Genomic DNA, 13,830 nt, shown 5'->3' with positions numbered 1-13,830 from the left:
ATGAAACAAAAACAGAACACGTTAGTTAAAAATTCAACTACAGTTTCTTTTTTAAAATGTTGTTGCAGGATTACTTCTAAACCTTGCAGCGCAGACAACGGGCAACCAAAAGACAAAAAACATATTTTGTCAATCTGAGAGCTCTAATTGGTTGGATTCCTCAATATGGGCAGACCAATGCTGTCTTGGCCTTTGTTACCTCATCCCTTTCCTAGAACAACAGGGTGCATGTTCTGACCAACAAAAAAAGGCAACGTGGGAAAAAAGTGACAACTTAAAGCGATTATGTCGCTTCTATTCCCTCTTAGTGAATAAAGTGCACTCGCAGTTGGAGCGAACATGATTATCACAGCTAGTAAAATGTTCTACTTTAGTAGTTTCCACACAATTGTTCTCTTTGGTACAGCTGATGAGGACTATTTATCTACAAGCGTAGGTGCTTAACTTTTTCCTGGCAGACGGAGTGTTCGGACACATTGGAACCATCACAGTACGTGCCGCACATGGTCTCTGTGCGTGAGGTGTAGAAAGCATATGCGTGAGGAACAGATAACATTTGCATATTTGTATTAAAGAAAACAAGCAGATGGGATGGTTCTGTTTGAAATGTTTTAGAAGATGAATGGAATAATGATGAGCTTATAGATACACATATACAAACTGTTCAGAGAGAGGAAATATTGGATCATATAAATAGATTAGAGTAGATGTTAGATTGAATAATTTCGCAATAGCTGTTGTAAAGAACATAATTCAGGGCCGGTTACTGGGCTACAATAATCTCTAAAAAGGTCAATATGTAATACAGAGGGTTTACACAGGGAGTTAATTCCATTCATATAGGTTTATTGGTGTTTAATAGGGCATGGTCATTCAAACACACACACAAAATCTAATAAAACAAATGCACTGGAGCTATTATGGTCTAGATCTTATCCCGCCTAAAACGCCAAACAAGCGCACAGGATGTGAAAAGTCAAAATGAGCTGATCTGTGCATTTACACCTACAATTCTACCGAATACTTGATGGTATATTTATAGCAATTGGAAAAAGTGAATACATCACACGTGTCACTACACAAATCACAACCTAGAGTCCATTCTTTCTCACTGTTATCCTGTCTCTAATTATCACTTCTATCTTCAAGAGATGTTGACTCAAAGGCTCAAGAATGTGTAATCAAAAGCTGGGTTTAATCATCATATAAAAACCACTGGCTGATGCGAAATGTTCTCTGGATCTCATTGGCCCTCTAATGCGGCTCTATATAATAGGTTTTGAAGGCATGTGGATCTCATTTGGAGCTGGTTTGTGGTGTGGAAGAGTGATGCAGTGATTTGGTAAGGTCGGTAGAAGCAGGCCTGGCAGGTCAGCGCTTATAAATTTCGTCCACCCCGTCGAATCCCAGAGCCCCCGTTACGGCTCCCATGGAAAGCATTTCTCGGTACAATCCGACAGCAGCTGCTGTGCTTCTACTCTGCGAGTATTCTCCGTTTACGAGACTAACGTCCAGAGAGAGGCAGAAAAGAAGAACTCGCTATATTTGCATGTGCTTTGAGCATGGTGTAGGACTAAAAAAAAGTGCAGAGAGAAGCAGTGCGTCTGGCAGGCGTCCCTATTTCCCATCTGCATTGGATTGAGGGTTTTACGTCTCCGCAGAGTTTCCAGCGTTGTAAAGCACTGCACCCTAATTCAGTTCATCAAAGTTTTTAAAAATCTGCACTGGAAAAGATTGAAGCATTAATGTACTCGTATACACAGCATAAACTAATGCAGAAATAGGCACTTCAGAGACTTAAGAAGATTGCAGACACTTACGGAGCTTTTGAGTCTAAGCTGAAACCCTCGGCCCCATTTTGCCGTGGTGTTTAGAGAACACTCGAGTAAGTTTAAAAAATGGCTTCCATCCAAAGAAATGCATTAGCGTTTCTTCTTTCGTATCTACGGATGTTTCATTTGCAAGTATGGTGTATGTTGGAGATCATCTGATAGAGCTTATGATCATAACCACAGACAACCAGAGGTCTACTGGCACATTACATATAAACAAAACAACCAGACCTGTTCAACTGATGTTCTTTCTGTTAACAGTAAGAAGGCCAAATGTACTCACTCATATGTACACGGTTCTGTTACCCTGCCATGACTTATTTGGGTCAAGACAGTCGGCTAATCACAGACGTTCCATGAGAGCCCTGTACTACTGTAACCATTTAATAGCCAAACACTTTTTTAGAGTAATGTATATGGCTACTGTTTAGTTTTGTAGAACTTCAGGACTTTTTTTCAGGGGTCAAAAAATTTACAATCTTTTGAAAAGCTCATCTTTTCATTTTGAGTATGTGGACAGTAAAAAGTTAAAAATCTTACTTTAAATAATAACTTAAAATGCATTAAAAACACCTGGCTCATAACACATTGTCTACAATGGACTAATTAGATTTAAGTCACAGCATAAAATTGTATCCATAAAAAAATACATAACAATTATACATGAACTAGACAGGGTGCCGAATAGCATCACAGGAAACACAGGTTTGCACTAAGGAAGTGATTAACTAATGCCTTCTCATCTCAAATTATATAAAGCCACATATGAACAAAAATAGTGTTTTCATGTCTGTCACAAGTAACAATTTATTATTAAATTATCGTTGCATTATTGTTTTTTACAGCCAGGAGCTCTTTTAACATTTGTGTAGAACTTATAAAAAACATCTACACTTTTAACATCAGTTTTAGATCCCTAGAGGGTAAAACCTTAATAACACATTTCCATTTGCATATGATCTGCATGGTACATTTAGATATCACCTTTAATAAATGTTCAAAGACAGCTATTGTATAATTATTAGGTTAAAGGACAACTTGGAATAAGAAAACACAATGGCATATATTTAAGCTTACATTTTAAATTTGAGTTGTTTGATATAGAACCCATTACATGGCTAAAATCTTTTGATTTGTAATGTTAAACCCACAACTGACAGAGTGTAGGTTTTACATCTACCTTCTAAAACACAAATGGGACAATAAGGGATATAATATTTTTTAAGCGATATAGCGAAATAAACAAAACTATTATGAATAATTTAAAACAACATATAGATACTGTCAAATTTAGAATTTAAAAACAAAATAAAACCATAAAGGAATCTTTGTGTACAGTTGTTATTTAGTTATGTATTTAGGAGTCTGATATTTTGACCTTGAAGTATACAAAGAGTAAAAATATTAAATATGTAAAGGAAATGAACCAGATGGCCTTTGTTGGATATTCAATTAATTCTGGGGTCATATCAAATAGTTGTTCTATTCAAATTTCATTGGTGATATTTGTTTATGCTTTTCTGTTTTTTTGTGTTGGACAACATAATTAACTCAGTTTTCAGAAATATAAATTCAGTTAGGTTTTTCACCTGTCACTGCTGTAATATGTTAATTCAGGATCATTAGAGACAAAAAAACTATTTTTCATATCATTGCCTGTGAAGAAACGGCAGTTATTTATACACATAATCCTAAATCATATTATCTGTTGTTTTATGAGCAAAATGTTTCCAACCATCAAAGCGTTACCTAATTAGTACATATCTCAACTCACAACCACAAGTGCCAACTGCCAAAACATTTCTTTTGTCGTTTTATTTCTGTACACATTCATTATAAAAAGCATATTTATGCATTGGTCACTGCATAGTCAACAGCTCCTGCAACTTGCCCTGCATACTTAATAGGGCTTTTTCCCTGGCTAATGCAAATGAAACATCCCTAACTTTCCTCCAATGACACCTGACGTGATTAGCATGCAACATGACGGGAATGGACCGAGCTGTGACTCTGGACTTTGCCAGTGCTCCAGGTGTCCAGCGCAGTCTCCTGCCCACCTGCCCCCTGACCCTACCTGGCACCTTCCATATGTGCCCTCTCTGCCACCTTCTGTCACAGTGATCCCACAACGGCCACCTCCTTGCCAGCAGATATACTTGTTATGCAAGGCATGAAAAGGGCAGCCTCGTCAGAGAAAGATCCTTGTCTGAGGTGGAGAAGCATACAGCCTGCTTTAAAGGTTACCCAAAAATGAAAGATTTTGTCATTAGTTCCTCATCCTCAGGTCATTCCACCCCGTTTTTAGTGTGGAGAACAAAAGGAGAATTTTCTATAAGGAATCTATACACCCATACACGTTTCAAATGGCATATGTGTAAGTAAACAAAACTATTCTTTAAAGGCTAGCTTATTGGAATTACAGGTGCCAATCTACATCTATACGAAAGCTTCACTGAACCAAGCCTTTATTGAAAACTGAAATGGCTGTCTCTCTCAGCAATAAGGTCAAAACGGTACAAGACAAATGTGCACTTCTCAATTACACAGCAATAGAATCATCTAGCTCTGTATCGCCACTTCTTCCAAAGTCTGCCGGTGGCACCACTGTCTCTGGTGGCCCGACAGGAGTTCGCCAAAGCAATTCTGAAGATAATTAAGTAATAAATCTTCCACCAGCGCCCGAGCCAGATTACCAGACCCGACTCTGCATAATGTAATTCACTCATACAATGATTCCCCCATCTGATAAGGAACCAATTCATTTCCTCAGGTATTAAGCAAAGCCTGACCCATGTGGTACCGCTCACCTTGGGCTAATGAAATGGATAAACAAACAGTAGATGCAGCATATAATGTTGTATTGACGCCATGGAGTACTGAGTAAACTGGCAGACGGAAACAGCATATGGGACGGACGTTTATCTGGCCATGCCAGACTCTCACGCAGAAAACTAATGGCAGGGAGCTAATGTTGCCAGGAGTTTGCTGTGAAGTGGTGATGGACAACAACTGTTACACTCAAAAAGTGTGTCAGACTGGAAACACTCTAAACAAAATGGAAAATAGGCAAAATCTTTCCAAACAATGATCATCCTTCTGTGTGCTGTTCTATTTCGGGACACACATAACGTTACCAAGTCAGTAAACCATATTAATACATATATATTGTACTATTACAGAACCAAAGTAAGAAATAAATCATAAGAATGGTGTGCGTTCTACACTCGTCTGTATTTATTAATGCTAAACCTAACGCATACCAAACTCACATTTTAGTAACATGTTTCAAATAAAAATTAAGCTAAAAATTACCTATTTTAGGTCATCTGGTGCGATGTGCATTTGTGCACTTATGGTGGATTCACACGGTACGCGGGAGTCGCGATTGTCTAGTTCATTTTCAAACTGATACATGCGTTAAGCGGGAAAACGTGGGCTGTTTCGTTGGCCGGGCGGAGGTGGTGCGCAAGCGGTGCTCGTGCATCCAAAATCCTACAACTTCCACGGGCACGGCACATTGCGGACGGCCCAGCTGAAGATAGATATATTTTATCTTTTTGTGAACGACAGCCACATTGGCTTAAAAGCGGCTGCCGCATGGCAATTCCACCGCTCACCGCGTACCGTGTGAATGGCCCATTACTACTGTATCACAGGCTGAGCACATGATGATCAGAAAAGTAAGAGAAAACATCTTATGGCTTGATTTAAAATGTATTTGTATTATTTTGAATAATATGTTTAATGGTATTTAATGGAAACGCCTTTAACAAAACATTTTGGTTAATTTATTTGATTCTACAGAGCGTCATTAATTAAATGAATCATTTTCTGTCAGATACAGTGGCACAATGAATTCAGGGCATGACAAGGAATGTAGAGAGTTCACTGAGAAACTAGGTCAACACTAGTTTAGCAAAATCTAATCATGTTTGATAATATTATTATTGGAAGACATAATGCAGTGTTAGATTTTTAAACTTCTCTGTGTTGTCTGAGGATCTGTGGGGGGTCTCTGGGTCAGAGAAATAGTTGACAGTCCCTGCACTACCACACGGGGATTTTGGGCAGCGCAGCTGATGTTTATCTTTCTCTACTCTGGGATAAACAGCAATACGTGTAAAGTGCAGCAGACTGACGTGTCTCTGTTGGTTTCATGAGAAGAGAGACGCACGCTGACCGACCCCTTGAGTGTCACTTAACTAGTGGTTCCCACTTTAGGCAAATCGCACATTGCGGATGATCTCACACTGCTCTAATAAAACTTTCGAAGGGAGGAACAGCAAGGCGGACGAATTCTATACTTGCCCTGATAAATGCCGGTCTCAAGTGTGTCTGTGAGTAAAGTGAAGGGCCCAGAGTCAGTTTTGGTTTACTTGATGACTGATTAACCTTGCTTGCCCTGTTGTTTGAGAGCTGCGGGCGACAAGCGATAAGAGCAGAAACAGAAAGGAAAGGTAAAAGCTGTCTTTGCGTCTACATCAGCCTGCTGAACTCACTATTATCGTAGTTGCTTGAAGCTGAAGGCCTTCATTTTAGGTGGCGTCTGTAAAATTGTCTCAGTAAAACATTGTGGTGTTCTTCATTACAGCTTTGTTAATCTTGTTGGTGTGCCACGATTGGGACAAATCGCTAAAATAATAGAGCCAGTGAATGGGACTGTTCTGTTTAGACTGCTGGGGGAGGCTGGCTGACTTCTGCACTGCTGATGTAGTCAAGTTTTTTGACTATTACAAACTCTGCTTCCATCATATTTTAATGTACAATCGGTTTCAAAGAGTTGGATCCCTGAGGGCCACTTAGGGGTTGTTTAAATGTCATTGCATGAAATCATCAAATATCAAACCAATTGGCATTTATTTTTGAGAAATATAGCACAAACATCACAAGCAAAACATTTCACAGAAGTTTAAAAATAATAATTTCAGCTATTTTGTTCTACATGTATTTTTTGTTGATAAACTAAACCTGGTTTCTCTACAAGGCACACCTGTGTGTAATTGACCCTCTATTTAAAGCAGTTGGTTAAAACTGGTTGAAATTGGTTTGACGTTCAGTTATGTAAGTCATTCATGGACTGGTCAAAATTGTGTTCAAAGATTTCTGAGGCACATTTAGACTTTTTCAAACATCATTTCTTGTATCCATCACTCATGAGATACTGTAAATCAGTTACATAAAATTTTCAATAGTTTTTAGGTTTAGCTTGTCTTTGGGGTATTTTAAGTATCCATTTCAGAAATGCACATATTACATATTCCACATCGTTTGAAACTTGAGAGAGGTTAAAATGCCCTACATTTCTAAAGCTTATAACTAGATCATGAAATCATGTTGAAAATTCCTCTTCAACAAAATATGTCCCAAAAAGAAACCAAAGCAAGTTTTTTGCAGATTTACACAGCATTCTGGGTCAACGCAAAGAACAACACCAACATGATATTTAGTGGGCAGTCTGGTCATAACTCATTGGCATCGGGAAAAAAGCTCCTCAAGGCCAAGATCACAACACTCTCCCCATAATAGCAGTGTTTACGAATTGTTCATCCCTTAATAAGTGTGCGCAAGGACAGTTTAAGCCTATGATGTATCACGCATAAGTATAACTCGCGCTTTGAAGACCGTCCAGCAGACTTAAATTGTTTTGCACTTTTCTGTTTCTTCTTGAGTCGAGTTTCAACCGTGTAGTGTGCGAGATCATGATACAGATCCTAAAAACATTGTAGAGAATTGTAAGTGATGCTCTGCGCTTGGTTGAGAGCGTAAAATAAAAATGACAATAGACGTCTTTCCTCTGTTCTATTTCTCCAACAACAAGGGGGGCTTATCGCATGAGAAAAATACTTTCACGGCAGTCACTTCAAATTTTCTTATTCGTTTGCTTCTTTTGAATGACATATCTCCCCTTCTCAGCAACCAGGCTTGAAAAAGTGTCTAATTAGTGCTTGAACTTGGATACAGACAACCGTGAGTGTGCTTGTACTCTGCGTGCTCAATCCGTGCAGGGGAAAGCTCGAAGACGCCTTTGCTAATGAGGGGTGACAAGATGTTTATGTAACCCCAAAGCCCTCCAATCCATACGAAATTAAAGGCCTGGAAGAGTGACCCAGGCCTCTCAGTCCTAGTGCCCTGTCCCTGGGGACCCGGGCCGCTAACAGGGAGCTGGTGTGAGTACTTTCACAGCTCCCTCTGATGGAGGTCCGAAGGCTGCTAATCCAAAGTGACAGGCAGAGCGGGCGGAACACACCGACAGCAGACGAGAACCCCGCAATGGAGGGAGGGTGGGTTACAGCAGGGTAACGTGGAGTGAAAACATATGGAAAACTATTTTTCTGTCAAAATGTACATAAAGGCAAAACTTATTTATAATGTAGAAAGTAGTAAAGTAGACGTATAATGGAAAATCTGATCTTTTCCAGATCAACCAGCCCACTTATTGAAACACTGTCATGTAAGTGATGTTTTTCCTAAATACTTTTTCACACTCGCATATAGATGGCCACATTTACATACTGGGGTTAGTACAAATCTGACGAATTTAAGTGCAAATACTCATATATGTTATGACATGCTTTATGTCAGTGCCAGTATGCATCAAGAGCAATAATGTAACATAAATGTAGCCAGCGTTTCTCCAGGGGGAAAGTGCACCCATAAAGTTTGGGGAAAGAAGTTGGCTTTCGGTTTAAAGATGCTGTTCAGCTGACTCGGTCTGTTTTTATTCGATCGGTCGTTTCTTGTCTGAGAAACATGAAAAGCCTCATCAAGCAGCTCCCATGGCAGTTTCACAAACGTTCACAAGTCCCTTAAATGTCTCAAATGCACTGTTGAGAGACTTGTTTGTAAAAAAGTTGAAGTCTTTACTGGATCTCCCTGTCAGTTTATGAGATTGAGTATGACTCCGCCCTTCTCTTCTGAGACCTGCTGGGCATGTGTGTTTTTCAACTTGTTTACAAAAATTTCTTTGCTAATTATATTTTCATGAATGTAAAATTAGGAGGGAGTAAATAGTTTGAGTCTGTTGTGTGTTTGTGCTTTCGTGTTAGTTGATAATAAAAATATGAAAGATCATTTCTCATTTCTGAAATTGTTTGCTAACATATTTTTCTAAAATGTCTTTCTGTCACGACCACTGTCGTCAAATATTTAAACATCAGGAATATTTAAGGTTGGCGGAATGATACTGTTCTGGGAAAATTCTCCGCCTGTGTAAAGCGGGAGCGCAACAATACATGTCCCCCCCACCAGGGGAACCGGAACAGTTCATGATGCGTAACCGGATTAAATTAAAATGATCCGACAGATGCAGGCAGATATGGAGGAGATGGGGATGGAAGTGGGTTTTGAGTGCGGCACGATTAAGCAGCGGATTAGGAGCAAAAAAAGGCAACTTAAATAGGACGCAGTCTAGTATGTGTTGTAAGACTATTGGTTAACGTTGATAAGCTGCACCTGAGGTGATCGGTTGATGCAAGCTAGACTCGCGTGACCTGCCAGAACTGACTCTATGCTTGATTTCTCTGTATTATGTTCTTTGTTATTTTTCGTCTGTTTCCCAAACCTGAAGTCCTGGAAGCAACTGCGAAAAACGAGACCATGCACGAGAGACCTCAAATTACCACTGATTTGCCACAGCAAATGGTCAAATATACTGTACATATTACCTTATGCAGCGACTGACCAATCAGAATCAGGCGTACCAGAGGGCTATTGTATATGGCTGTATACATCTGTTTGTGCTTAAGTGCCTCTCTGTGTACTCCGTGTGATGGTTGAATGCTGTCTCTGCAGGCTACTTTATAAAACACCTCTACTCAACCCGCTCTCCCAGCATGCTTTGAGCCAGCGGTCTCATCGGTTGTCCTGATGATATAAACACTCTTATAATTCAAAAGGTACATCTCGTCCAGCTCATTTTTTGCACACCAGACTGATTAAAGCCCCCTTTGAGAGTTGCAAATATTGGAAAAGACTTGAATTTTGAAGTTAGCAATGTGTCATAAGCAATTAAAATACTGTCAACTGTTTGAACAAGGAGCTTTACTAGGCTAAACCGGGGACGGGTCTGATGTTCGGCCTATTGCCAGCAGGGATAAGGAACATAAAATAATAGCTGTCTCAGTTTGAGCCCCTTAGAGCTCTAAGCACCGATCTGGCACTATCAACAGCACATTTCATACAGACACTTAGAGAACAAATCAATGCTGTAGCCCCTTTGAAATAATTGGAACACGGTAATCTAAACCACAATGGCATGAACGAAGGGAAAAGCCTCTGCCGTCTTTTGCAACGACAGTGCCTGATTGTAGTCTGTCTTCCAGCCATGGCCGCTGCTTCAAGAGAGGAAAACTTTGTCTAATCAGTAGCGAGAAGCTGTTTTTCATTAAAAGTCATTATTGGCTGGAGAGATCCGAGGCTCCGGATAATCTGTCCCACTATGGTTTGGGTTCGATTCAACGTGCATCACGTTGAGATTCTGAGAATTAGGTCTAATCTCATGGTGAGATGGTCCTGTGGTTTGTGTGTGCCAGAGAGGAGTGTAATCAGGGTTTAATGTAGAGGTAACAAAGCAAGTTGCATTGTGATCCTAAATTTGTATTTCATGTATTACATCAAACTATGTGCATTAACAAAAACATCAAGAATGGACGTATAGTGGATCCAACTGGTTAATAGTAGGGGAAAGTAGAGGCAAAATTGAGCTTTAAAAAATGTATGTAATATTGTTTCAACTATAATATATCAAAATGACTTTCATATGAGATTTTTTAAACAGAATTTGGCCACCAGCCCTCTTAAATTGAGATGCATCGCAAATTGTGTTTGGAATCAGATCGGAGCTCACAGAATCAAAATGAAATTGATTCATTAAATACCAAACGATTCTTAGCCCTAGCAGTAATACAATGTCAAAAATGGCAACTTCATGTTTGCCCATCCATGAAACAACGCTATAACAAGTTAGAATTTGTTTTTTATGAAGGTGTAAACTTACCAGCCTGATTAGTAGTGATGTTAACTGACGCATATTGCGGTGAATAAGGGCTCTGGTCCGATACTCCGTTGACGGCCTGGATCTCGAACGTGTACTGCGTGTGGGCCAGCAGGTCGCTTATAAAGACCCGGGTCTCTGTGAGCCCCAGCTGCCGCGGATTGAACTGCACGTTGTCCCCGCAGCGCGTGCAGCCTCCCCTGCCGCCTCCGCAGCTCTTGCAGATGATGTTGTAGACCACGTCGCCGCGGCTGCCGCTCTCCCGCGGAGAATTCCACTCCAACATCAGCGATGTCTCGTTTACACTGGAGATGACGTTCTGAGGGGCCGATGGCACGGCTGTAAAACAAGCATAGATGTACGAATTAGAGGAATTCCTCATCCATAGTTTGATTTTGGAAGGCTGGATTGAATGATACAGTTTAACTACAGGAGTCTGAAATGTCACTATTGTGTATTCTCAAAATGCCAGTTGGAATCGCGATAACATCGCACAAATCACAGGCTTATTTGGGCATGGGGAAACAGATTAATCAGTATGTTAGGAGATACAGGAGGGAAAGCTGTTTTTGTGTTTGTAAACATCACTTGCGTTGGCTCACAAAAAGCATGTTTGAAGGGGAGCGAGAGCCCACCCCACAAAGAGCACCTCAGAGACCTCCCTCTGTCTGACAGCCCGACTAAAGCTAACAATGCCCCGTGTTTATCTTCCACCGGCATGTGCTCCCAATTACATTGGGTGCTCTGCTAAAAACAACCCAGCACCCTTGCCCTTATAAAAAAGTGTCCAAAAAACAAAGGCTCCAATTGATTACATATTTACAGCTTTCTCAACTATGAGCCCATTAAAAGGCATCCGCGTCTGGAAGTCACAGCTGTTAAAACCTCTCTGTCGCATGCAAAAGCGTTTCTAAACATCTCATTCCCAGGTTAGTGGGCGGTAATGGCTGCCGTTACCGACCGCTGTTTGATCTTTTTAATCAAGCCAAGGCCCACTGAGCTTCAGCTCTGTGACTTGATGCTGCTCTTATTCACAACAGCTGCTCTGCTCCCAGGGCCGGGCTTCTGCAAATGGCTTTTGTCAAAAGCTCGAATGATCTTTCTGTTTCGCTCTTTGCTCTCTTTCTCCCTTTTCTTGGCCCCCTGTTCTCCTTGAGCGAGGGACAAAAACGTGCCACTCACAATAGCATAAGGAGCTGTTTCCCTCTCGCGCCTTAGTCGTTGTGGTCTCATCTGTTTCAATAATAGGACCACGCCACTGTTTTACTTTGCCTGGTCTGAAGTCGGTGTGAAAGAGAAATGGTGCCGTTGACTATATTGTACAGTTGATAAAAAATAAATAATTAGTTTTTAGGATGAGTCAAGTCAAGTCAAGTCAGCTTTATTTATATAGCGCTTTTTACAATTTTCATTGTTACAAAGCAGCTGTACAAGAAAAAAATGACTAAGTAAAACATAAAAGGTTATGGAATTCAAAACACAGGTCAAATATCAGACACACAATAAATTCCTATATGCAGTGTTAATTAATTAAGACTACCAAATTCTAGCAGCCCCCCCGGCCAGGCAAAACAGTGCAAAACAGTATGCAAACGGTGGCGAGGAACCCAAAACTCCATTGGAGGAGAAAAAAAACCTCGGAGGGAAACCAGGCCTAACCAGGGGATTCCAGTTCCCCTCTGGCAAAAACTGCTGCCTCTGCACAAGCTCAACAGTGCTTGCACAACAAGGCAAAATAAAAAAAATTAGATTTAAAATTATCATTAATAATCTAATAGTGGCTGAAGTTTTGTAGGGACGTCACTGCCTTCGTCAAGCATTTGTCAGGTCTAGGAATGGATTGCGCCCTGCCCGCTCCGCTCTTGTAACCTTGGAACAATGAGACAAGACTGGCTGAGAGTAGAGTACTGTTCTGCACTCTTTGATGCAACAAATGCATCAGTTGTTATTGGAAGTGTCCCTGGTTCCGGTTGATCTAACTAGTGCAGCCTAGATCTTTGAAATACATATATTATGATAATGTAGTGTATGCAAGATTAAAAAGATGCGTCTTTAGTCTAGATTTAAACTGACAGAGTGTGTCCGCCTCCCGGATATTGCAGGGAAGACTGTTCCAAAGTTTAGGCGCTAGATAAGAAAAGGATCTGCCGCCTGTACTTGATTTTGAAATTCTAGGTATTACCAACTGACCTGACGCCTGAGAGCGTAGTGCACGTGATGGACTATAATACGTTAGAAGTTCTCTCAAGTAGTGAGGAGCTAAACCATGCAAGGCTTTATAGGTTATAAGCAAGATTTTAAAATTTATGCGATGCTTTATAGGTAACCAGTGCAAGGTTGACAGAACCGGGCTAATATGCTCATACTTTTTTGTACGTGTAAGAACTCGAGCTGCCGCATTTTGGACCAGTTGGAGTTTTTGTAATAGGCCTGCAGGGCAACCACCTAATAGTGCATTACAGTAATCTAGTCTTGATGTCATAAAGGCATGTATAAGCTTCTCTGCATCCGATGAGTCTGGGGTTAGATACAATATAGAGCTTGCACTGTTGCTTACTACACTTACAAAAACAGCTAGGCTGTTCTTTCAAACTGTAGCTTGTTTTGCTGTATTATAAAGAGTGACTTGAAGTAATGTTTGTAGATAAAGTTTAGAGGCAAAAGTATGTACTTGTGCAGGGCATCTCCAAGGGGTCTGAATCCGTGCGGTAATATCCGTTTCTGCAGACGCAAGTGGTCGCTCCGTCGTTGGTGGTGCGACTGTTGATTGGACACTGCAGGCATTTCTCATCACCTTGAGCCGTCTTGAAGAAACCCGAGTGGCACGCTGAAAAAGATAGAGAAAGCAATGAGAAGAGCTGAAGGGAAGACAGTCAACTCTTCAATATTGCATGATTACCACGGGCTATATAACGCCAAATAAATAATGGGAGCTGAAACACATGTAAGAGCATTTCACACATTTCACTCCACAGTAAACATATCGTTCAGTATACAGTATGAGGT

General features: G+C 40.5%; 1 protein-coding gene across 1 annotated transcript in view; it reads right to left on the bottom strand.

Moving 5' to 3' along the window:
• The window catches only part of ephb2b (eph receptor B2b), a 131,610-nt gene that overhangs the window by 29,629 nt on the left and 88,151 nt on the right, over positions 1–13,830 (bottom strand). The window contains exons 4-5 of the mRNA XM_079483379.1: positions 13,496–13,651; positions 10,828–11,163 (exon numbers count right to left, since the gene is read on the bottom strand). Of these exons, the coding sequence (XP_079339505.1) occupies positions 10,828–11,163; positions 13,496–13,651 (492 nt within the window). The remainder of the gene's footprint in view (positions 1–10,827; positions 11,164–13,495; positions 13,652–13,830) is intronic.

The sequence above is a fragment of the Barbatula barbatula genome (genome assembly GCF_947034865.1).
Source record: "Barbatula barbatula genome assembly, chromosome: 20".
NCBI lineage: Eukaryota > Metazoa > Chordata > Actinopteri > Cypriniformes > Nemacheilidae > Barbatula > Barbatula barbatula.
Note: the sequence above shows the minus strand (reverse complement) of the source record. Positions and strands in the feature narration are given on the sequence as shown.